Source organism: Malaclemys terrapin, chromosome 1, assembly GCF_027887155.1.
Source record: "Malaclemys terrapin pileata isolate rMalTer1 chromosome 1, rMalTer1.hap1, whole genome shotgun sequence".
NCBI lineage: Eukaryota > Metazoa > Chordata > Testudines > Emydidae > Malaclemys > Malaclemys terrapin.
The window spans coordinates 94,093,561-94,119,010 of record NC_071505.1 but is presented as its reverse complement, the minus strand read 5'-3'; the positions used below and the strand labels follow the sequence as shown (position 1 = coordinate 94,119,010).

General features: G+C 55.2%; 1 protein-coding gene across 1 annotated transcript in view; it reads left to right on the top strand.

Moving 5' to 3' along the window:
• The first annotated feature begins 2,090 nt into the window (after nt 1–2,090).
• SH3BP1 (SH3 domain binding protein 1) overlaps nt 2,091–25,450 on the top strand; it is a 36,469-nt gene continuing 13,109 nt past the window's right edge. The window contains exons 1-16 of the mRNA XM_054010954.1: nt 2,091–2,539; nt 4,629–4,671; nt 5,471–5,575; nt 6,809–6,885; nt 7,202–7,313; nt 7,541–7,617; nt 8,216–8,351; nt 9,360–9,428; nt 9,719–9,809; nt 10,382–10,524; nt 10,611–10,722; nt 11,109–11,190; nt 20,793–20,873; nt 21,365–21,481; nt 22,470–22,567; nt 24,149–24,278. Of these exons, the coding sequence (XP_053866929.1) occupies nt 2,478–2,539; nt 4,629–4,671; nt 5,471–5,575; nt 6,809–6,885; nt 7,202–7,313; nt 7,541–7,617; nt 8,216–8,351; nt 9,360–9,428; nt 9,719–9,809; nt 10,382–10,524; nt 10,611–10,722; nt 11,109–11,190; nt 20,793–20,873; nt 21,365–21,481; nt 22,470–22,567; nt 24,149–24,278 (1,535 nt within the window). The 5' untranslated portion in view covers nt 2,091–2,477. The remainder of the gene's footprint in view (nt 2,540–4,628; nt 4,672–5,470; nt 5,576–6,808; nt 6,886–7,201; nt 7,314–7,540; nt 7,618–8,215; nt 8,352–9,359; nt 9,429–9,718; nt 9,810–10,381; nt 10,525–10,610; nt 10,723–11,108; nt 11,191–20,792; nt 20,874–21,364; nt 21,482–22,469; nt 22,568–24,148; nt 24,279–25,450) is intronic.

The following is a 25,450-nucleotide window of genomic DNA, read 5'->3' as shown; positions in this document are numbered from 1 at the left end:
ACAGCTTAAGTGCTGAGCTGCCCACTGTGCTTGGAGCAGGGCGTTTGCAGCACTGCGGTCCCCTGGCATTGGTTTGCTGCAGACGTGTGAGTGGGAGGTGCTGCAGTGCACCTTACAGATAAAGCGGTGGTGAGCCCAGTGCCACAGCCTCTCTACAGGGTGCACATGCAACACCTAGGGACCCAGCCTAAGCCTGCAGCACCACTCTTACCACCCTGGGGGTGCAGAATAGAGTCCCCTTGCTGCAATGGCAAGGGGCTTGCAGATCAGGACTGGGGTGGGGGGTCTCAGGACAGGAATAGCAGCAGGAGCTAGCGTGACCAGATGTCCCAATTTTATAGGGACAGTCCCGATTTTTGGGTCTTTTTCTTATATAGGCTCCTATTATCCCCCACCCCCTGTCCTGATTTTTCACACTTGCTGTCTGGTCACCCTAGCAGGAGCTGCAGATCAGGCATGAGGTACACTGACAGCTGTTGGTAGATCTCCCAGGACTGCAATGGGCTATCATTTATTACTACAGCCACACCTAGCTGGTGCCTCATTGTGTAAGGTGCTGTACATAGAAAATGACCATCCTTGCCTTGTTAGAGGAGCCGTACAACAGGAGTGAGGCGGGGAGGAGATCATGGCTGCAACAGAAGGGACTGCTGCTGGCCAGGGCGGGGGCGGTGTTGGCAGAGCGGGGCTGCTGCAAGGGCAGGACAGGAATAGCAGCTAGTTCAGGGCAGGAGGGCGACGCACCGAAAGACCTGTGGGCGCGGTGTGGGGCTGGACTGGAATAGCAGGAAGTGCAGCAGGTCAGGAGTGGAGCTGGGTGCATAACTGATGTGCTGGTTTGCTGATAGTTTCAGGGGAAACGATGGTTTGGCTTGAATCAAATCTGAAAATTACAATCAGAGGAAAAAGTCAGCAAATTGAAAACAAATCCATTTGGGGTGAACGACGCATGGTGTTGGACCCAGCACGTTTTGGTTGAGGCCTTTAGAAAGCTTCACAAAACAGGAGAAGAAAGTGCACTCCTTATAACTTTCACCCATTTATAACGTTCAGGGGTGAGGGCATTTACCTGGGAGGTGAGAAAGCCAGGTTCAATTCCCCCCTCTCCCTAATGTGGAGAACGGATTTGAATTTGCGTCCCCCATATCCTGCGGGAAGACCCTAACCATCAGATTACAGAGTCATCCTCGCTTGGTATGGCTAGTCATTGTCATTATGAATGACCATAAGGAATAACAATGGATAGTCATCATGGGGGAGGGAACAGTGTGGGGGTTAGGGCGCTCACCTAGGTAATGCGAGAACCAAGTTCAAGTCCCTGCTCCAAAAGCTAATTATTTATACAAAGCGGAACAGCTTCAGTAGGAGAGCTGGAGTAGAGACTACCCCAGATTATCCCATAGCCCTGCAGCTAGGATGTTCACTTACAGGCTGGGAGCGCTAAGTTTGAATCCTTTCTTCACCTCAGGCTGAAGGGGGGTTGAACCTCCCACATCCCAGGGGAGCACCTTGACCACAGGGCTAGAAGAGGCTGGGGTTTCCCCATTTTATGAATAGCACCTCAGTCTCAAAAAAAAAAAAATGGCCAAAACGATGTGGTGAATTTGTGTCAAATTCACAAATGGTTTTGGGTCAACCAAAACTGCATTTTTTGGCAAATAAACTCTTCATCTGACCAAAAGACAGGAATGAAGGGCATTGACAGAGCTGGCCAGGGATTCCACGGCAGGTACAGCAGGAAGGCTGCGGGTCATGACTGAGGTGCGTTGGCAGAGCTGCTGGGAAGCTAGCGTGCCTCCTGCCCACTCCATCCCTGCCTCTAGCTAGTGGGATCAATCGCCTGTGTCCCCGAGTGAGTTTGACAAGGCGTAAGGAAGGCAGAGTAAGTGCCGGTGGAGAGAGCGTGTGGGAAACGAGAGGGAGAGCGTGTGGGCCCTGCGCTCTGGTTAGGCGGTGGCGGATGCTTGTTCTGCCTTGTTACGTGTTTGCTGTAAAAATATTTCCCCTTTAAGGCTTGGCTGAAGTTATTTATACTTGCGGGGTGGTGACAGGAACAGAGAGCAGCAACAGGAGCACTGACTGTTCTTACCTGCTCAGCAATGACAGGGTGAGGGTGAGGGTGGGAACCAGACCAGAGAGGAAACCTAGGAGAGAATGAGAAGGAAGGAGAAGTGAGAGAAGGAGCTAGAGGAGAAAAGGGAGGCAGGACACCCATGAGCAAGAAGGAGTGAGAGAACCGGAGGAGGGAGGAGAGAAAAGGGCGGGAGTCTGAAGCGAAGTCGGAGCGGAGAGAAAGGGGGAGAGAAAACACCAAGTGGGGAGGGAGGAGAGGAGAGAGGGAAGTAACGAGAAGCGCAGCGGGGAGGAAGAGGCAGCAGGCTCTATCTCCTCCGATGACAAGTGCAGCTGGCTGGTGCTGAGTGGGGGAAGCCACTCGTGGGGGAGGTCGGTGCTGCGCTCTCTTCTCCACTCCCAAGATGATGAAGAGGCAGTTTAATCGGATGCGGCAGCAGCTCTCCCATCCCAGCATCACAGGACGGTAAGGACCCAGCCCCAAGCCCTTCAGCTCTCCGCTGGCGGAGCTGCCGGGGAGGGCAGGAAGCTGCACCAGAGAGTGTTGCACCACCACCACCACCCAGCCTTCCAGCAGGTTGAAGGCTGGACGCGCGCCTGGCCCGGAGCCGGGGAAGAAGCTGTGACGACCACCGAGGCGCCGCGGTTGAGTGACCGTGGAAGGGGACCAGGGTCGCTCAGAGCAGCCCCCGTTGTGGGGAAGCTTTAGCTAACCCCCAGGGAGACTTGGTTAACTCGGCCCCCTTGGCTGGGAGAGCCGGAGGGACACAGCAATGTTGCTCAGTAGCGACTCCCTCTGGTCATTTATAAAGCCAGGTTAACAAAGTGCTGCTGGCTGGCTCCACTTGTCCTGCTGGCCCAAGCAGCAGGGCCCCTCCATCCAGTCAGGCACCGAATTGCCCTGTAAGCTCAGCTTCGATGGTGTGGTTCAGCCCCATGAAAATCAGGCCAAGTGGCGACCCTAAGCCTGACAGACTAGGCAGGGAGACCCTGTTGCATTGCACCCCTCTGTGCGACAGGATGGCAGCCAGGGGGTGGGGCCAGGGAAGTGCAGAAGTCAGCAGCAGAGGGAATCCCCCAGGCCCCATTGGGGTAAAGAGGAACAGGGATGCAGGGAAAGGAGTAACAAGACGAAAGGAACATTCCCTACCAGGGCTTCTCTCCCTCCTGGGCTGGAGGACCCCTTTGGAGCTGAATCCTCCACACGGTGTCATGGGAGCTTCTTCTTGTATCCCCCAGTGCCTCGGAAAAGCCTGCCTGAGGTGGAGAGGGGAACGGGGAGCGTCTCGGTAGGCTGATGAGAAGGGAGGGGGCTCTGGGCGTATGTTCTGCTCTCCTTTCCTCTCTGGGTCTCTAACTGTATTTCCATTCCTGCCGTTCCCCAGCCCAGTGCCACCTCTGCTTGATTGTTTTTCTCTCTGTCTAATTGTTCCTCTTGCAAAATCTTGAAAAGCCCTGGCAGGGCTGGGCTCTCCCGTCTCGGTTCTCACCCCCCCCACACACACACACACACACGTTGTTTATTTTAATGTTGAGAGACTGAGAATGGCTTAAACTCATCTCACTGTTTGCCTGAGCCCCCAGCCCAGGCAAGTGGGTCTTTCACTGGGAGCAGTAGGTTATGCTGCTGCAGGCTCTTCCCTCCTCCCCTTCCCCTTAACCCAAAGCAGTCCCCTCCCTCAATTCCCCCTCCCCCTGGGTAAGGACTAGGGCACTTGCAGTGCTTCTCTTCTCCCCACATCCTCTGCATTAAAGGGGTCTCCCAGCTGTGCCCAGCCAGGAGATTTCATTAGGACCTGACAGAGCATCAGCTTGTTCAATCCAGCTACAAGGCCCCCTCACAGGCTACAGATTCACCTCAGCGCCTCCCTTCCTCAACCTGCCGTGGGATCCCACTGACTCAGCCCTCTTTAATCACGGCCACCCCACCCTCCCGCTGCTGCTTCTCCTCTTCACCTGCCCTTCACTCTGGGCACAGTCCCTGAAAGAAGAAGACCCTGGATTGGATGGACTTTGGGGGCAGCCCCTGGTAGGAGGAGGAGGAGGAGAAGAACCAGAACTGGGGCCAAGAGCTGCCTAAGTGCCCACTGATTTTGGGTCCCCAACCCCAACATGTCTTGTTAGGGCCCTGATCACTAGAGAGCAGGAGCTCAGCGCCTCCTGACAATCAAGTGTCTCTGGTGGGGTGCCCCAAATCACTAGACACTTCTGAAAATCTTGGCCTAGATCCTTCATTCAGCTGAGAAGGAGCCAGCATGGACCTCCAGTGCTATGACTCTGCCCCGTGCCTGAGTCATAGCACTGGAGCCCCTCAGCCCCCTCTGTTCTCAGGTTGGGAGCCATTCCCATGCCTCACATCCGCTTCCCGTGGGCCCACCTGAAAGCTCCTCCTAGTCAAGTCCAGCCTTAGACGGGATGACCCAGGACCCACCATCTCCCATCCCTCTGGAACAACCCAGAGCAGCTGTGGTTCAGTGCCCTCCCTCCTGAGGAGGCTGGCTGGAGGTCACCAAGTGTAATAAGTCTCTCTCTCCCTCCCACGCCCTCTTCCCCAGAGCCCAAGAAACAGCCGAGTTCCTGACTGAAGACTTGCTGCAGGTAAGGCATGGGTTCGGTCCGTGGGCATGTGTGGGCCTGAGCCTGCATGTCGGGCAAACATCTGGTGTGTCTGCGTGTGAGTTACTCTCTCTCTCTCTCTCTCTGTGTTTATATCAAAGTTACAGGGCAGCCTCAGCCTGGATTTTTCTGCATCCTGGAACGGTACCTAGGTGCAGCAGTGGGTGATAGGCCTTGACAAGCCTCCCTGATTACATCAATGGGGAACAGAGCTAACCTCAAGCCCGAGCCCTGCCTCTCATGCTAGCTCTGCTGCTGAGGCCTTGTCTGCACTATGTCTCTAGCCATGTTCGGGACCCCAGTTACAACACAGCCTAGCCGCGCTCGAACATGGGTTGTTTTTTCCTGTGTAGATCAGACAAAACCGTGTTATAACCACATTAAGGAAACTATGTGACATCCACCAAAATGAAGCGGTGGTAGAACAGGCTCACCATGCAAACGGGCTGTACCTGTTGTGTAGGCAAGGCTTCAGCATCCAGCCCTCCAGCCCTCTCTGGCTGTGGTGTGGGATGGGGACACAACGCCTCACCAGATCCCGCACACACAGGGGAGGCACCAGAGGGACATGGATGGATATCAATAGGCAGAGGAGGGCCACCTCGTGCCCTCCGGAAGAAGGGAAGTTCTCTTCCCTCAATGCACAGCTACCTTCTCAGCTAGGAAACTCTAGCAGAGAGATCCCAAGGCGACCCTGGAACCTGGTACATTGAGGGGTGACTGGGGAAGGGAATCCCCCAGCCCAGCCCCACCTGCTTCCCAGTCTCTTACCTCTTTCTAGATTGAGCAGAGAATTGAGCCAGCCAAACGGGCAGCGCACAATGTGTCCAAGAGGCTCCAGGCATGCCTGCAGGGGCAGTGCGGTGCAGACATGGACAAACGAGTGGTAAGTGCCTCTTCCCCATGCTCCACTCCCTGGCAAGCTGCCTCTTCAGCCTAGCATGAAGAGGATGTCAGCCCCTCCCCCGGCGGCCCCGCCCAGCTGCTCCATGCAAGACTCTGCTGGGTGGAAGATGCTTCAAGGGTGCAAAGCGCCTGAGACCTGAGTGTTATAGCATCACATTTATTCCCCTCCACCGTGGAGGGTCTGGTCTGTGCTCTGGAGAGATCAGGAGGTGGTGGCAATGGGGAAGTGGAACACCAAACTTTCACAGCGAGGTCACTGCTTCTGCTAGAGCCTTGGGGTGAGGCTGTCTGTTACTGGGGGCTGGGAAGGGAATGGAGAATGTTTCTCCTCTAAGTCACTGGTTCTGATCTGCTCCCAGATTGGAACTACAGTGCTTAGGGGGCTGGGGAATGGGATAAAGGACCTTTCTCCTCCAAGTTGCCATGGGTTCTGAGCTGGTTTGGGAGACTGTATGCACAGAGGAATAAGGTGCAGAACCTTTCACCTCAGATGTGATGGTATTTTGACTTCCCATGTAGTATGCCTGTCCTAGAGCAAAGGGGTCCTGACCCTGAATAATCACACTCTGCTCAGGGTAATCTCCTCCTCCATGGTCCAGCTCCCTAGACTCCAGCATTCTGGAGTGGGGTTCACAGATCCGGACTAGCTGTTGGAGGACTCTGCACTAGGGGGACCACAACAGAGCAGGTGGGGCTTAGGGGGAGAAATGACTCAGTGGTTTGAGCATTGGCCTGCTAAACCCAGGGTTGTAAGCTCAATCCTTGAGGGGGCCACTTAGGGATCTGGGGCAAAAATCAGTACTTGGTCCTGCTAGTGAAGGCAGGGGGCTGGACTTGATGACCCATCAGGGTCCGTTCTAGGAGATGGGTATATCTCCATATATTATTATTAGTTGGAGAGAGTGAGGCAGGGTTATGGAGCCTTGAAGACGAGAGTAGCCATTTGCATCATAACCCCTCCCGTGTATCTCCTTGGTTTCTGCTTTGATTCTCAGGCTGGTGAGGAGGATTCTGAGGAGGGACTGTGAGGTGGGGACAGATGTGAAATGTGTCCTGTGTGAGGTGGCACTTCCTTGGCTGGCCCTGCCATCAGCAGGTTGTGGTGCTAAAGGTGTCTCTCCCACACTGGAGGGGGAGGGAGGATCTGACCTGTCTTCTCATTGTTTCCTCCCTCCCCTCCCCCCCCGCCCCCTCTCTCCTTGGCTCTGTGCAGAAAAAGCTGCCCTTGATGGCTCTTTCCATCACTATGGCTGAGAGCTTCAAAGAACTGGACACCGATTCCAGCCTCGGGTAAGTGCCCACAGTGAAGAGCCCTGAAAAGCATCAGTGCATACGGTACCATCGGCGCACACTCCCCAGGGCACTGGTTCAGAGGTTCATGCTCCCAGACTGAGCCTCGGAGCACTTGCGTCAAGGTTAACACTGCCAGCCACAAGGCGGCACCCCGCCTCTGAGCACGCGCATTGGGGGATTTGTGCTGTCGACCGCCGAGTGCAGCAGGATCTGGGACCTAGTGCTGGGACTGGCACTGCCTGCCTCCCGGGTGCGGGGGGAGAGGGGTAGGGTGTTTTGGGCCTGCTGTGATTCTCCCCTTCCATTCCTGCAGGAGAGCTCTAGAGATGAGCTGCTTCATACAAAGCATGCTGGCCAAAGTCCTGTCTGAGTTTGAAATCACCTTAGAGAGAGACGTCCTACAGCCTCTGAATAAACTGAGTGAGGTAGCCCTGATCTCTCTCTTACCTTTGCTTTCCCCATCCCTTCTTTGCTCACTCTCCCTCCATCTCTCCTGCCTGCTTGTGCTCTCTGGCCCACCTCTGCTCTCTCCCCCACCTTCTCACCTCTCTCTCTTTGTGATTGCACAAAATGCAGCATAAATGCAGCCATTCCTGGCAGCAGATCCCAGGGGTAGGATCTGTAACTAACTCCCTCATCCAATCTCGGCTAGGAGGAGCTGCCTGTCATCCTGAAACACAAGAAGAATCTTCAGAAGCTGATCTTGGACTGGAACTCCATCAAGAGCAGGTACTGAGCGAGGGGGAGCATGGTGGGTTGCAGCTGTGATCCAGATGATTGCCCCCTGAGAGTGGGGATTGAGGGGGTGAAGCTGACAGCTGCACTCTCAGATCAGAGAGGGTCTAAGTCCCTGACACACAAGGATGAGTCCAGGTCCAGTGTGCACTTGTGAAGTCCCTTCCTGTTAAAGACACTGTGGATTCTGCTATACAAGCAGAACAGGCAGTCACCTGGGGCAGCAAAATGCTCAGCCCTTCTTTGTCTGGGTGACTCCAAGTTGGTGCCTGCATGCCCAACTCCCTAGGACAGGTCCTGGTTCCAGGAGTGGTGGTGGGGGTGTTCTCTATGTTCACACGTTCTGAATGAGCAAATCCTGTGCCAGGGGCAGAAATGGAGGGTTTAACCCACAAGTAAATGCTCTGCCAAGGGGAAAGAGGGGGCAACCCTGCTGCTTCTAGACGTATTTACATATCGGTCAGAGTTCTGATGTGGATGGAGGAGAGGGCTGGAGGGTCTGTGCCTCTCCATTTAAAGTGTCAGCATCCCTGGTGTTAAATGCCATCAGGCTTCCAGGGTGTGGGCCTGATTCTTCTTTTGCAACCCAAAGGCTGAACCAAGCTGTCAAGAACTCCAGTAACAGCACTGGTGTTGGCCCCGGCCCCGGGGGGTCGTCCGCTGCCATCAAACTGGAGAACCTGAAGGAAGAGGAAGAGGAGGTGAAGCGAAGGGTGGAGCAGTGTAAGGCGAGTGGAAAACGAGTCTGCCCTCTTTGGGGAGGGGAAGCTGATGACACCAAGTGGGGGAAAGGAACCCAGGTCTGGGTTCATTCTGAGAGCTGGGCACCGATCCACTCATCTCCAGCGGTTCTGTCCCGGGAGGCCCCAGGAGCCAGTTGCTAGTTACAGGCTAGAGCTCTGAGTGAGAGGGTTGGTCCAGACGCAGCCAGCACCAGTGGTATGTTGGCCTTGGTAAGATGGCTGTGTCCCAGACTCCAGAGAGGGTAGACAGCCCGCGGACTCCAATGCCAACCCCACACCCCAGTGTAATAGAGTAGTAAAGGGTTTAGAGCAGCAGTGTGGTGGTCAGAGAGTAAAACCGCTACAGGAGAGCTTGGTGGGGTGCTCACCACAGAACAGAGAAACCTGCAGCAAAGAGGAACATATTGTAGAACAGAAGGTCCACCTTGTGGCTCAGGCACAGGCCTGGCACTCCGCAGATCAGAATTCAGCTCCCAGTTCTGCCACAGACTCCTTGTGGGACCTTAGGTAAGTCGCTTCAGTTCTCTGTGCCTCTGGTCCCTGCGGGTGATAACCCTGCCTTCCTCCCTGCCTGTGTCTGCCTTGTCGACCCAGACGGTGAGCTCCTCCATGCAAGGACCGTCTCTCATGCAGCACCCAGCACAACGGGACCCTGATATTCGCTGGGGCCTCAACCTCAATCATAATAACAAAGAGGAAGCATAGAGACTTATTTCCTGGGGGGCTGAAGGGAGAATGTGAACACTGACCAGTGTAACCCCAAATCTAACAAACCAGCTCCTCTGGGGTGCTATCTTCATTTGCCTCCGCTCCAAACACCAGTAAGACCCCCCTGCATCTCTTGATGTAGCCTGCCGTGTGTTCATGGCCCAGATCTGGCTATGGGAGCACTGTCTGGAGGACTGGGGGGGTTAATGATGAGGACTGATGGGGGGCCCCTTCATTGTGGTGGTGCTGAGGAGAAGGTTAATGTTCGCTCTATCTCCTCTCCAGGATGAGTACATGGCTGACCTCTATCACTTCTCCACCAAGGAGGACAGCTATGCTAACTACTTCATCAAAGTAAGTCCCGCCCCTCCGTGCTATTCCCTCGCCCCCAGCTCGTTCCCATTGTGTGCAAGTCCCCTAGGATCTCCATGTTGCTCTGGCCTCGTCTTGGTCCCATCCCACCGCCCGGCCGCTGCTGGCAAAAGAGGCTTCTCCCTTGCTGTTCCCGCTCCGTCTTTGCCACTTTCCTTTGCATCGCACGTCCCATCTGAAAGCACACATCCCTGTCAAATGCCCTGGGACCCAATGTCTCTGAGAGACGCTATGCAGAGTAAAGCTGTGTTTGCCTGTGATCTGTCTGGCAGCTGATGGAAATCCAAGCTCAGTACCACCGGAAGTCTCTGGAATCTCTAGACACAGTCTTGGCGGAGCTGAAGGAGACCCACAGCCAGACAGGTGGGTAGGACAAGCCGGGCCGGGGCAGGGTTTTGTGGATGGCAGTGCGAGTAGCTACACACGGAATATAGGCAGAAGAGGTCGATTCTCTCTACTGCTTCCTCAGGGTCTCTCCAAGCTCCCACTGAGCCTGCTCGCTGGGCAGCTCTCTTCCTTACCCCGTTACGCTGGGATTGTACGAACGCAACAGGGTGAGCTTTGCACACCAAACTGACCCCTGCTGACGTACCTCAGCCCTCACTGGAGAGACCAAAGCTAGGAGTGAGAGGAGAGTTAGTCTCCCATGGCTCATTTGGTCCTCAGCCTCCCTGCTGGGACTGCCAATCAGAGGGCAATTTACAGACAGGCATAGTGATGGCGGTTTGGTGATATGGAGCCTCTGTCCTGCTAGGAAATGGGCTGACACCTCTCAGCTCATTTACCACAGAGCTAGTTGTTGGACGGTGATGAGCACTGATCCTTCTCCAGCCTGAGCCTGGCCTAGAACCAGAGGACTAGGCGAGAGACTCCAACCGCCCTCTCCACTTGGGGTTTGTCCTCCACCCCCTCCTGATCTCTCTCCTCTTTTCCAGAGCCCCCTTTCCCCATAGATACCCCGGTGTCGGGGTATTATGGAGTGCCTTTGGAGACACACCTGAGGACTTTGGGTCGGGAGATTGCCCTCCCCATTGAAGCCTGTGTCATGATGCTGCTGGCGTCGGGCATGAGGGAGGAGGTAGGTGCCGCTTGCTGCCCAACTCCTTCTCCCCACCACAGCCAGTCTGTCCTGCTGTCATGCTGTCTCTCACCTCCCTCCTCTAGGGACTCTTCAGGTTGGCAGCAGGGGCCTCGGTGCTGAGGAAGCTGAAGTGCAGCTTGGCCAGCGGGTCCAACGCGCTAGAGGAATTCTACTCTGACCCACACGCTGTTGCAGGTACGTGCTGGAGGCCCAAGGTAAGGGCCCCGGAGACATGACTGGACAAGTGGTAGCCCCAGAAGCATGGTGTTATCTTTAAAGCAGCAGTTCTCAAACTGGGGGGTGGGGTCATGAGGTTATTATGGGGAGGTGGCAAGCTGTCAGCCCCCACGCATGGACAGGGCTGACAGCCAGAGCTCTTCAGAGCTGGGCGGACAGACAGCAGCAGCTGCTGGCCGGGTGCCCAGCTCTGAAGACAGCACAGCCCCCAGCAGCAGTGCAGAAGTAAGGGCGGCATGGTATGGTGGGGTCATCAAACCCTGAAATAATTTCAAAGGGGTTCAGAGCAAAAAAAAAGTTTGAGAACCCCTTCTCTAAAACATGACCCTTTGCCTCCATCTCAGGTGCACTGAAATCCTACCTGCGAGAGCTGCCCCAACCCTTGATGACCTTTGAACTCTACGATGACTGGTTTAAAGTAGCCTGGTAAGAAATAACCAGAGAGATGGACATTCTTAGGCAGGCTAAATTATCAAAAGGACCCCTCTGATTATGGACTCTTCAGCAGTGGTGTCAAACATAGGGGTCCCTAGGCTAGATCTGGCCCGCATGATGTATTGATAGCGTTCTGCCAAGAGGCACTGGTGACTGCATCAGTCACAAACCTCTCTGAGACTGGACGGAACACACTCTTCCATTAACATGACTTCCAGGAGGAGTTAATCCGAAGCCCCCCACCAACACAAATGGGCATTGTGAATCAGCCTCAGAAGTTTGGACTGAGGGGCAGAGGGCTTTTGCTGAGTATTGTTGTGTTTTGTGCGTGTCTGTGAGGAAAGGAGCAATTGAAAGCACAGTGTCTAGACAGTCTGACCCTGGAAGAAGCCTGAGGAGAGGTTTTTTGGGTCAGGCGGCAGGCTGAAAAGGGTATTCTTAGTACGGTGAGAAAAAGGTGCTGTTTCCTGCTATTTGATTCCTTCTGCTTTCAGAGGCACAGGATTTTGTACATTCTTTGTTGTAACTAAACAAAACTATCTCAGAGAAATACTTGACTACCACCAACTTCTGCTCTCAACTGAACCATGCCCAAGGCCTCACATTTTGTGTTGAAAAGGGGCAACACTCATGTCAGGAGTGGGATATGGTTTCCAAGGAGAGAGCTGGTGAGCTGGGAACCATGATGGAACAAATCCCGGAAGGGCTTGCAGAAATCAAAAATGGCTAGCAGGATTTAAAACAAGCCCTCAAACAGGAACTGGAGACGTCCCAAGAGCTGAAGGTTTCCCAGAAAGGGATCAGAGATGACTTGGAGGCTGAGATGAGATCCCTGTTGGAGCACCAACGATGAAATTCCCGGGCAGGTTGGCAAAACCGGCTGCAACACACCCAGGCTGGAATGAAACAGATTGATGAGGTGACCAACAATCGGACTGCCATAGGCCAGAAGTTTTCCCACAAAACAGCGGAACCAAGCAAGCTTTAGCCAACTGGTAATGGGCTAGCTGAGATGAGCTGCAGGAAGGACTTAAGGAGCTGAAAATTCAGGTCCAGAGGAATTCAAAGGGTTGCTGACCACAGAGGAAGTCCGCCGCCTGAATGAGGAATTGAGCCAGCCACAGGATGTGGGGAAGGTCGGACATTTACAAGTTTTCTACCCGATTTGTAATCCACAGCGGCCCAGAGGGAAGAGGTTGGTCTGTCCCAACTCAAATGAGGCAAAACCCCCTATCGTTGAGGGAAAAACTCCCTGGGAAGCTTATGTGGTTCAACTCAACATTATAGCGCCAATGAATGGCTGGGAGGAAGGGGCGTTACTCACAACATGGGTGGCCCAGCTCTGATTGTGCTGCACGCAGTGGCATAGCCAGGTTCTAAGAGCAGGGGTAGCAAACATAAAAAAGGCGCCCCCCCCCTTGGCCCCTCCTCTGGCCATGCCCCCCCAGCTCCTCCGGCCACGCCATGCCCCCTCCCCCCTTGGCTGGCTCCTCCAGCCACACTGCGGCCATGCCGCCCCCACCCCCCGTGGCTGGAGAGGGAGGCTGGCAGAGGACAGGGGGTTTGAGGGATGTAGAGGGAGGGTAGCAGGGGACAGGGGGCTTGAGGGGAGGTGAAGGGGAGGATGTGGAGGGAGGGTGGCAGAGGACAGGGGTACGAGGGGAGGTGAAGAGGAGGATGTGGAGGGAGGGGGACAGGGGGTTTGACTTGAGGGGAGGATGTAGGGAGGGTGGCAGAGGACAGGGGTACGAGGGGAGGTGAAGGGGAGGGAAAGGCAGGGGCATGGGGTACATGGGAGGGGTACATGGGGTATGGAGCTTGGGGAGGGGTTACCGGGGATGGGAGTGGGCTGGGGTCCCCGGGGCTCTCTGTGCAGAAGGGACTGGAGCTGCCCCTGGGACCGCGAGAGCCTGGGAGTCTGCTGCCTGCCCTTCCACTGCTTTTTTCCGGGGCCCGGCCGCTAGGCCCGGCCCAGCCAGCAGCAGAGAGCAAACCCCATCATGGCAAATCTCCCGGCAGCCCCGAGCACACGGCAAATCGGTAGCCAAGATCGCACATGGCTCAGCGGCCAGGAGCCGGGGGAGCTGTGAGATGCCGCCTGGTAGTGGATGGAGACGGGCAGAGGATCCTGTTCGGGGCCCTGGTCCGGGAGCACAGAGCCATCGTGGTGTTCGTGCGGGTGAGGGGGGAGCCGCTTTTTGTGTCATCCCTAGGGTTACCATACGTCCTCTTTTTCCCGGACATGTCCGGCTTTTCGGCAGTCAAACCCCCGTCCGGGGGGAATTGCCAAAAAGCGGAACATGTCCGGGAAAATGGCGGCTCTGTTTAAGAGCCGGGCTGCCTGAACGCTCCCGGCTTCGGGCAGCCCCGTGCCTGGAGACCCTGCGCCGCCGGAGCCCGGGAGGGGAAGTGCCCGGCTGGGGGCGCAGGGTCTGGAGGCACGGGGCTGCCCGAAGCCGGTAGCGCTTGGGCAGCCCGGCTCTTAAACAGAGCAGGGGCGGCTGGAGCCTCCAGCCCCCGGGGCTCTGTGTAACTGACCCAGTGTCAGTTACACAGCGCCAAAGAGGAGAAAAGCCTCCAGCCCCCGGGGCTCTGTGTAACTGACCCACTGTCAGTTACACAGCGCCAAAGAGGAGAAAAGCCTCCAGCCCCAGGGGCTCTGTGTAACTGACCCAGTGTCAGTTACACAGAGACAAAGAGGAGAAAAGCCTCCAGCCCCCGGGGCTCTGTGTAACTGACACAGTGTCAGTTACACAGAGCCCCAGCCGCTGGAGGCTCTGTTTAAGAACCGGGCTGCCCGAGAGCTACCGGCTTCGGGCAGCCCCCTTGCCTCCGGACCCTGCGCCCCCAGCTGGGCACTTCCCCTCCCGGGCTCCGGCGGCGCAGGGTCCGGAGGCACGGGGGCTGCCCAAAGCCGGTAGCGCTGGGGCAGCCCGGCTCTTAAACAGAGCCTAAGAGGAGCAGAGCCTCCAGCTGCGGAGGCTCTGCTCCTCTTCGGCTCTGGGTAACTTATACAGTGTAAGTTATGCAGAGCCGCCGGAGCCCCGGAGGGGAAGTGCCCGGCTGGGGGCGCAGGGTGCGGAGGCACGGGGGCTGCCCAAAGCCCGAGCGCTACCGGCTTCACGGTTTGCTGGGCAGCCTCCAGACCCTGCGCCCCCGGCTGGGCGCTTCCCCTCCCGGGCACCAGCTGCGCTGGGGAAGCGCCGGCTGGGGGCGCAGGGTCTGGGGGCTGCCCGGGAAACCGTGATGCTGGTAGCATTGGGGCAGCCCTTTCCCCCTGGCTGGGAGTGGAAGGGAGGAGGGGGCGGAGTTAGGGTGGGGGAAGGGGCGGAGTTGGGGCGGAGCTAGGGGTGGGGAAATGGGCGGGGCCATGGCCCGTGGAGGGTCCTCTTTTTTTATTTATGAGATATGGTAACCCTAGTCATCCCACCCTCTTGTGCAAGCGGCTCTTGCGTAGCGGGGCACCGGGGCATCTCCCCACTCAGTTCTGGTCTCCAAACCCACATTTGGGGGGGGGGGGGGTAGGCTGGCTGCAAATTGGGTTCCCATGGTGCCCCTCACGCTGTCACTGCCTCGGAGGGGCTCGCCGCATGCAGCACCAGCCCAGGCTCAGCGCTGACCCTACCCTTGCGGGGTGGGGGCAGAAGGCAGCGAGCCCTGCCAGGAGCGGTCCGAGCGAGCTGCAGCCTGGCTCGCCCGCTCAGCCCGGGGGCGCTGCCCTGCCCGGGGCTGCTGGCGGAGCCTGGCTGTGGGCAGGTCGCGCTGACAGGCCGCGGCGGGGGGAGGGAAGCGCTCTCCCCTCCTTGGGGGAGTTTTATTCCGGTGAGCCGAGGGCGGCGCCGAGGCTCCTGCTGGGAGTGACCGGCCGCGGGTCCGCCCAGTGTGGCTGCCGCAAGGAGGCGGGGGGAGACCCTGGGGGTGCCCCGGGACCCGGTCAGTGCAGGAGGCGGGGCGGGCACCGAGCCACCCTCACAGCGGGCTGTGTGTGCAGCTTGCCATGAGCAGCGCAGAGCCGCGGCGTCCGCTCCTCCACCATGCACGGGCTCTGCCGCTGCCTCTGCTTTGCAGCCGCGCTGGCAGGGCTCTCCTGGGCCAGCAGGAACTGCCCGGACCTGATCGTTGACAGCTGCCTCTACACCGCGGAGCGCTCCAAGGGGCCCGGCTGCCAAACCCTCCACATCAAAGTTGTCTGCAGCGGGGCGGGGGGAGTTGCGGACCGCCATGCTGTGCCCCCCCCCGCTCCTCCGGCCGTGCCGCCCCCTCCACATGGCTCCTCCAGGTGTGCTGCCCTCCCTTGCCTGCAGGAGCCCAGCGCCGCCTGGCAGACCAAGCTTCAGAGCAGAGCGTGGGCCCCGCCTGCTGGTGCCATGGTAACCCCTAACTAAGGCGCCGCTTTTGGAAAATGTGCTGAGGGGAAGACTGTGTAATCCAGACCTGGTACAAGCCCTTGACATGTGATTTGGAGCTAGCCATCAACCTGAGCTGGCCAGGGCACAGCTAAGAGCTAGAAAGAGAGGGAAAGAAGAAACCCCATCTGAACTGGCAGAGGTTCCTGCAGAGACTTGTGTTCATGGCATATCCAGATAACACCAAGGCCTTTTAGGATGGGCTGGCAATGGACCAATTTATAGATCTTCGGCGGGACTTGGACTTGCAGATCAAGATCAGCAAAAGGAGGCCAAAGACACACCGAGAGGTTGGGGGAATTGGCCGCAGAATTTGAATATTTTCTTGCAGCACTTCACCAGACAAGGAAGGAAGCATCTGCTAGTGAGGAAGAGGGAAACTGCTTGCCATGTGCTCTGTAAGTACAGCTCTGCATCTGATATGTCTGATGAAAGAGGGGATTTTAATCTGGTTTGTGACCGTATCGAATGATGACAAAAACTGATACATTTGGTTTGTAAAAGAAGAGAAATTGACATGTATGCAAAAATTAAAGGAAACGGTTCAGTTAAACGCTGGTACTGTGACAAAACTGGCCACAAAAAGGATTGTTATAAATGTCAGGCAGACCAACACAGACTGCCACAAGTGGCTAGTGAAAGTCTCTCTCTCGCTCCCAGTTTGGGGAATGGGGGTACCCCAAGCTGAAAGGGCAAAGCTTGGTGGAGGTACCAGGATCAGCCCCACCATTTTTGTTTAGATGTGGGCATTTGAACAACATGGGAGTTTGACTACAGTAGGATCTGCAAAATGCACAGCGGTGATTGACACTGGCTCAGACACAGCTGTTTATTAAACCAGATACACTAAAACGTCTTGGGAATCAGGGTTCCAAAACCGAACCACCTAACTGGTTTCAAGTGGAGACGGTGACTGGGGCAAGGGCACCTGTCCCAAACTGGGTCTGAAGAATGGACCTCTGGAATTCGAGCAAGAAGTCTGGGTGGCTGACATAGGGCATGAGCTCATAATTGGCTTGGATTCATTATGGCTAATGCCTGTGGAATCAGTGCCAGGAAAGGTGACTTACAAAGTCAGTCTGTGGAAATTGCCCTTTAAAGATACGGGCCAGGCAGGTGAGACAAATGGTGTGTAGGCAGTTTGAGTTGCAGTGAGTGAACTGTCCTGCCCCCAGGGGCAGAAACCATTATAACAGGTACAGGCTGTAGTAGCTTTCCAGCAAGGGAGTGGTTGAAACCTGTTCTGAGTCTCAGGGAATTCTTAGCTGCTCAAGCTCTTGTGACTCAATAGCCAGGAAGTGATTTCTGTTCATTTGCTGAATGTTTCTGACAAGCAGCAAATAGTGAAGAAGGGAAACTGTTTAATTGGCCCTCAGGGTGTGATTTAGCATTTTCAGAGCTGAGAAAGGCACTGGTGATGACTGCTCCTGTCTTGGCCTATCCATGTTTCAAAACCCCTTTCATGCTGGACACAGATGCTAGTGCTTATGGTATGGGGGACAGAGCTTCAGTTTGGCTCTTCCCACCCACCCCCTCCCCTCCCAGATCTGAGAATATAGCTGTGGAAGTTGAGGCTGGAAAAGTTGTTACAGAGGTGAATCCCCCATTCAAACAGAATAAGCAGGGGCTGGTTCAGCCAGAAAATTCCACAGAAACAACAGGCATCCCTTACGGGGCTGACTGAAAGGGATCCTCTCCCTGGTTGTTTAAGGAAAGACCATAGTGGGGGGGGGGGGAATCTGAGTGGGATACTGGATGGGAATAAAAAGCAATTTGGACTGGTGATGTGAAAACATCTAGACAGAAGGCCACTGTACCTATATAAATCATTAACCTTGTATCACTTTTAATTTGCTAAACTGTTTATTTGCTTTCTGTTTGGGATGGGTCACACAGGGCGTCACCATTTTGGGGCATCATCAGGATGATGGGCAGAGCTAAAATGGGGGGAGTGTTATGCTGAGAGGTACTGGTGGCTTCCCTCACAAACCTCTTTGAGTGTGAATACGTCCTTCAGTTAACATAACTGTCAGGATGAGTTAATCAGAAGCTCCCCCACCTAACACAAAAAGGGGTTTGTGAACCCACCCGGGAGTTTGGACTTTTGGGGGAGGAGGGGCAGGCTGAAAAGAATGTTCTCTGTGCTGTGAGCAAAAGAAGCTGTGTCCTGCTATCTGATTCCTTCTGCCTTCAGAGACACAGAACTTTGTACATTCTTTGTAAATAAGCAAAACTGCACCAAAGAAATCCCTGACTGTCACCAATTTCTACATGGATGATATTTTCATCCTCTGGACAGACAATTTAAACTCTCTCGCAGATTTCAACCACAACTACAACTACCACCACCCATCCATTAAACTCTCTCTGGGACTCTCCCACACTAGCATCAACATGCTAGACACCATGATCGGCTTCAACAATGGAACCCTACAGACAGCTATATACAAGAAATGCACAGATCGCCACACCTACCTTCATAGATCCAGTAACCACTCCAAACATACCAAGAAAGTTATCTACAGCCAGGCACTCACATACCGCAGAATGTGCTCCGGGATACGCACCTTAATACACTCAAAACCGCCTTCATCAAACAAGGACACTCCACCAGAGAAGTAGATCGCATCATGGAACAAGCCACCTAAATACCTTGAGAGAACCTGCTTCAATACAGAAATAAAATCCCCTCCCACCACACACCCCTAACTGTCACCTGTCACCCCACACTGGAGGAAACCATACAGGGTATTATCAAACAACTATAACCATCAGGGCAGGCTCTGGCTTTCTGGCCGCCCCAAGCAAAAAAAAACCACAAAAAAACGCGGCGGCCAGAACAGCAAAGCAAAAAAAAAAAAAAAACCTGCGGCGCGGCCGGAGCCAGGGTGCAGGGGGACTCCCTGCCCTGCAGATGTGCCCCGGCTAGCGGGGGGAGGGAGCGGGGGGAGAGAGAGAAGGGGGGCGGCCAGGGCTTCAGCGGTGCGCTGCCACGTGGCCCCTCCCGCCGTGCCCCCTGCCGGGAGGGCTCCACACCGCTCAGGTCGGCTGGGAGGGAAGGACGGGCTGCCCTGCTGGGCTTGCTGCAGGGCGCTCCCGTCCTCCACGCCACTGCCCCCCACAGGGCGGCCAGAGCGGAACAACAACAACAACAACAAAAAAGCAGCCGTGCCGCCCTAGGATTGGGCAGAACACTGCCTCCTACAAGCTGCCGCCCCAAGCACCAGCTTGCTCGGCTGGTGCCTGGAGCCGGCCCTGATAACCATACTCGATGGAGACCCCATCCTGAAAGAAATCTTTCCTGAACCTCGTCTTCTGGCCTTCAAACAATCCCCCCAACCTCTCCAAGCTCATCATCAGAAGCAAGCGCCCCTCAGACCAGGACGCACCAACTCAAAGTGGTATTAGACCCTGCCAGAACAATAGATGCAAAACCTGCAGACATATCTCCATTGCTACAATGATCAACACCCCTCATAACACACCTATCAAGATCCATGGGTCCTACACATGCCTATCACAACATGCGGTGTACCTCATCCAGTGCACTAACTGTCCCAATAACAATTATCTGGGTGATACCAGACAATCACTACGCTCTGTAATGAACTCACACAGGAAAAGGATAAAGGATAAAAACACCACATCACAAGTGAGTGAACACTTTTCTCAGAGCAGTCACTCAATATCTGACCTTATCAGTCCTCACTCTCAAAGGAAACCTGCCCAACACCTTCAAAAGGGGGGAAGGATAGCTCAGTGGTTTGAGCATTGGCCTGCTAAACCCAGGTTGTGAGTTCAATCCTTGAGGGGGCCACTTAGGGATCTGGGGCAAAATCAGTACTTGGTCCTGCTAGTGAAGGCAGGGGGCTGGACTTGATGACCTTTCAAGTTCTATGAGATAGGTATAAAGGACAAGCCTGGGAGCTTACATTCATTACTCTGCTAGACACAAAAAATCATGGACTGAACAGAGACACTGGATTATTGCAACAATCTGGAACCCACTAACAACTCTCCCCCCACCCCACCTTCTTTTCCTCTCTGTGACTCAGAGGGGTGCAGTTATGTTGTAGCCATGTCAGTCCCAGGATATTAGAGAGACAAGGTGGGAGAGGTAATAGCTTTTATTGGACCAACTTCTGTTGGTGAGAGAGACCAGCTCTCCAGCTTACACAGAGCGCTTCTTCAGGGCTGGGAAACTTACTGACAGGACAGGTCCACACTACAGACTTGCACTAGCACAGCTCTGCCATTGGCTTAATAATTCCACCTCCGTGAGGCGTCTTCACCAGAAGCACTTCAGCGCCTCACCCACCTCATCCCTCTAATACCCTGGGACTGACAGGGCTGCAACATCACTGCAAACACCAGTTTCTGCTCTCAGCTGGAATGTCCCCAGGGCCCCAAACTTGACTAGCTGCTCAGGTTGAAAGGGGGCAGCACTATATTTCCACTGCCAAAAATCTAAGCTTTCCTTTTAAGAAAGAAAAATATGTTTCTAGCTCCCTTGATTGTGGAGAGAATGTTCCACATGTGAACTGAGTTGAAGGCATGCAGTGCTGTCTGCCTGAGTGTGCAGAGAGCCTGAAACAAGGACTCAGGGGGGTGAAATCTGCTGGACTCTATTCATCTGATTGGAGTATCAATTTTAAAGTCCAGTGATGATGATGCTTTGTCAACATTAGCTATTTAATGGCTGGTCATTTTAGGGGATGGAATGGGGGTAGGGGTGGTGGGAGTGAAGCCAGTTGGGTTGGCATTTGGGAATTGCTGCAGGGAAGGAAATGCAGAGGAAGGAACAGAGGAGATTCACGAAGACAGGGAAGGGAGAGAGAGAGAGAAAGGCGATGGGGAAGGAAGAGAGACAAAGGGCGGGAATAGCGGTGATCTAAATAGAAGCAGATTTTCTCCATAGTGAATGCAACAAGAAGGCATTGAATAAATAATAAACAGCTGGATTCTCCCCTTGATCCCTTTGCAAGCCCCTGCTGACACCAGTGGGCTTTGTGGGGAGCACATTCACATAGGAATAAGTTCAGCCCTCTCCCCAGATGAGTCTAATCCGCTGTTCTTCAGCCTGTACTGGAATGGAGAGAGAAAGGGGGCTCTCGCCTCTCCCTCTGACACTGCTCCGTCCTTCCTTTTCTCAGGCCACATTAAATCTCTTCTTTTCCCTCTCCTCAGTTTCAAGGAGCCAGAGGGCCGTCTACAGAGCCTCCAAGACACCTGCAGCCAGCTCCCCCAGGACAACTACAACAACCTGAGGTAGGGGGCAGGGATCCGTCAGTCTCTAGGCTTTGTACTCTGCCCATCTCCGTGGTATCGCAGTGCCTCAGCTGGTGAGTGATCCCCGGTCTTCTGAGACCCGGGGCTAGAGTCCCCAAAGCACCCTGGCCTCAGCTTCTGCATGGCTCCCAGGCAGCCAGAGACCAGGACGGGGGGTGGGGGGATCCTAAGCTGAAGTTGGGTGTGTTACAGTGCACAATGCCAGCCCCTCAGACAATGGGCGCAGCCTTTGCCGTGCCCCCTGCCAACTCCGGGAGTGGAACCCTGCTCTCCTGCACGGCACTCACACTGAGACCAGAGCCTGGTCTCCACGCTTTTGCCAGCCCCACTTGTTCTGAGGGAGAGAGAGAGAGAGAGAGACCCAGTTGGGAATCCCAGTCTCCCCGTGTGGCAATGCAGAGCACTGACTCCTATGGCCAGGAGGGGCGGCATTCCCCTGATATTTACTAACCTCCTGCCTTTTGCAACAGGTATTTGATCCGGTTTTTAGCTAAGCTGGCTGAACATCAGGAAGTGAATAAAATGACCCCTAGCAACATCGCCATCGTCCTGGGCCCCAACCTGCTGTGGTCACAGCAGAGCACAGGGTAATACATGGGACTCCCCAGGGGGTGATCTAGGGCACGAACCTCTCCACCACCACCTCTGAATGTTTCCTCTACCAGCCTCCCCACAAAACAAGTGCTGTGGCTGGGAAGCAGCACCAGCCCTGGCTGGGATTTATTAACCATCAAGGGCAGTTTGAGAACTTTTAAAGAAAGGGATTTTTTTTAATACCAATGGTCCATAGAGCTCAGTACTGACTGGCAGCACCTGCTGCTATTCCCATCCTACACTCCACTAATGTACCACACTCCTGATCTCGCCCACACCCCGCTGTTCCAGTCCTACACCCCTGCCCCAGCTCTGCAAATGCACCCCAATTCTCACTGGATGCACCTCTTTCTGTTCCAGTCCTGCCCCACCAGCCAGCTGTACTAATGTACCTCACTCCTGGCCTTTCATTGTCCTGCCCCCATCCCACACCTCAGCCTCTTCACCTGTCCTGACCTGCAAACACCCCCCGCTGTTCCTGTGCAAGGATTGGCCCTCTCTCCCTCAGCTCTACCGATTCAACTCCCTGCCGACCTGCGCCTCTCTGCCAAGCCTCGTCCCCCAGCACATAGCTCTGCCAATCCACAGGGGGTTTGTGCAAGGGGGGCAAATGTCTATTGGGCAGTGGCTGAGACCCAGCACGCTTGTGGCACATGTGACCTATGACAGGGCTTGAATCCAGGTTTTTCAAGGTGAAAGGGGCAGTGTACTCATTGCACACAGTGCCACGTAGCCCCCACCTCAGAGCTGCAATCCTCAGCTGTGCTTTCTCCTGCGAACCCCTGGTGCTAATAGCACCCCGCGAGTTTTTGACTAGCAATAAAATGGGTTCATCTTGCTGCCTTCCATGATTCCCCTCCAAACAGGCCCCGTGTTCAGCAGACAGACAGTCGCAAGTGCTGTTGCCAGAGGAGAAGCAACAGCTCATTAATTGTCCATTTCTAGCTCCATCCTAATGGCTCCTCTCTCTCTGTCCCTCAGAGACCCATTGCAGCTAGACATGGCCTCCGTGTCCTCCATCCAGGTGGTGGGCATCGTGGAGGCCCTGATACAGAATGCCGACGCTCTCTTCCCTGGAGGTAAGGCAATGCTGGTCTAGATCCTGGCTTCTCTTAGGGCAAGTCCAGTGGGGCCAGTGCTGTGATGCCAGTGTCGAACAGGTGGGAGTGAGTGCTATTCAGAATCAGGCCCTGTGTGCTCAGAGTCCGAGATGAGAAGGGTACAAAGACAAAGGAGTGAGCTATGCTGACATGAAGGGGTGTCCTGTCCAGGGCAGTTCCCTTCTCCTCCCCTGCCCTTGCTGGTAGGCTGGCGGCTGCAGTGCCGAACATGAATGGTTTAAAGCCGGGCAAGTGGGAGATCTCTGAGGCGGTACAGCTGGGCTCCCCACCCAGCCCTCCCTTTAGGCTCACTGGGAAATCTGGGGTCCTGGTTTCAGAATTGGACAGGTGAGAACCAGGAGAAACCCTTGGTAGCCTCATATAGTGACAAAAGGCTGCCCAGGGGCTCCAAGCCAAGCTAACGTAGTAACATTGGTAGTGACCTGTCTTCTGGAGGGTGGTGTCCTTCTCTCACCTACACCGCACTCAAGGCACCAGCCCCCAGGACCTGCTGTGCATGCTCTTGGGAGGCTGGGGGACTCTTGGGGAATGATGTTGTGCAGGATCTGGAGAGTCTATACTGATGGGCACTGTCTGAGTCCAGGCTGCGGGACGATAAGGGGGTAGCTGTTCTCTGGAAGCTCAGTGTATTGTGATGGGGGCACTGCCCGCTCCCAGACTTGAGGCCAATACACTCGATACTCCTGGGGGAATTCTGCGCCAAAAAATTAAAAATTCTGCACACAATATTTTAAAATTCTGCATATCTTATTTGTCAAAATAACACAATGTAATCACACGTTTCAATTATTTTTGTAATTTGTTTCAAAACACCTGTCAGCCACCCCACCTTCCCCATCCCCATGTGGCCCTGCACCTCTTTACCAGCTGTCCCAATCTGTCCCAGCACCCCCAATCTCATTCCAGCTCAATGCTGTCACCCTACTAGCTCCTGTGCCCCAGTCCCACTCTGTCCCCATACTAGCCCTTCTGAACCCCAATCTATGTGACCCTCCCAGCAGCCCTGTGTGCCCCTCACTGTCCGTCCTCCCGCGCCTCCCCCACACATATCCTGTGCTTCCTCACCTGGCCCCACAGGCAGGGCACCGTGAGGAAGGCAGCCACTGCCCACTCCCTCTCCATAGCTGGCTGCTCCAGTTCTGAGCCAGCTGCCCTCTCTTCTGGTGTCACAGCAGCCACTGGTGGGCAAAGGTGTAATTGCAGTGCCTCCCTGGCAAAATCTATTTTCTGCGGGGGACATGAATTCTGCATGTGTGCAGTGTCGCAGAATTCTCCCATAAGTAACTCGAGAAGAAGAGAGTGAGGGGTCCCTGTGGGTAGGTGAATGGGTTCTGCAGGATGGTCTGTGTTGGCTGCGCTCTCCCAGTACACAATCCAAAGCCCATTGGAGTCAACAGGATTCTCCCAGTGACCTTTGGATCAGGCCCCTAGGACTCTGCATGGGATGGTTTTGCTTTGGGTGTGGGGAGTGTCTGTGCAGACACCAAGGAGGGTGCTTCTGTGCCGCATTAATTCACTTTATTTCTTTATTTTTTAAAGAGATAGACTTCAATGTTTCGGGTATGTTCACTCCCCCCCCGGAGATCAAACCCATCGAAGCCCCTTCAGTGGAAGAGCCCTCATCTCAGCCCCTTCCTGCCAGCGCTCCCTCTCTAACACCTGGAGAAGCGTAAGTATCTGCAGGGCCGGCTCCAGGCACCAGCCCACCAAGCTTGTGCTTGGGGCAGCACCTGGAGGGGGCGGGGCAGGGTGGCGCGGCGCTCCGGCCCCAGCCGGGCTCGCCGCCCACCCCCCGGCGCTCTGGCCATCGGGGAGAGCGGAGCCCCAGCCGGGCTCTCCGCCCTCCTCCCGGGGCTCCGGCCGCCAGCAGAGCCGCGGCGGGCTCGCCGCCCTCCCTCCGGCACTCCGGCTGGTCAGGGAGAGTGGCCCGAGGCCGGGCTTGGCGCCCTCCCCTGCCGCGCTGGGTGGGGGGGGCACGGCGGGAGGCTTTTTTGCCTTGGGCAAAAAAGCCAGAGCCGGCCCTGAGTGTCTGGCAGTGAGTGAGGCTGTGCTGTTCTGTCTGTCCCCTGCCTGCTGCAGAGAGATGGGGTCCCCACATCATAGCCAGTGGCATCTTCTGTAGGCGACTCTAGATACTAACTGAATCTTCCTCCCTTACTTGGAGGTTTGGCATGCACAGCCCCCCACCAGAAGAGAGAATGGCTTCACACTGCCCCGATATGTGCTTCCTCTTGAGGCAGGGCAAGAGGAAGGATGGTCCAGCATTACTGTTCTAGCCTGGGATTCAGGAAACGTGGGTTCAATTCTTGGTTCTGCCATAGACTCCCTGTGTGACCGTGGGCACCTTACTTAATCTGTCTGCAAAATGGGGATAATGGTAGTGCCCTATCTCATAGGGGTGCAGTGAGGCTCAGTACATTGATGATTATAAAGGCACTCAAATGCTATGGTAAAGGAGGCCATATAAATAGGTCCTATGATAGTGATGTTCAGTATCTTCTCCTTTTCTCTCTGTCCCCCTCCCTCAGTGTCCTGGATAAGCTGCACTGCTGACCTATGTTAGTTGTATAGCTGCCTCTGCATCCCACACCTTTGTCTCCTAGCTATATCCTACCCGGGTGTCTGAAAGGGGAACCCCTTGCCACCAGTGTCACAAGAGGAGAGCTCCATCTGCTTCCCCAGTGACGTGTGTCTTTAGCACAGTCACCCTGCACCAGTAACTGCTCACCACATCCCACCTCCCGCTCTGTACGACTCATCCTGAAACTCTGCACATGCGCATTTACAACCCCATGCAGCTAACAGCATAGTCAGATGCTAGGTGTGTCACCCCATGTGCCA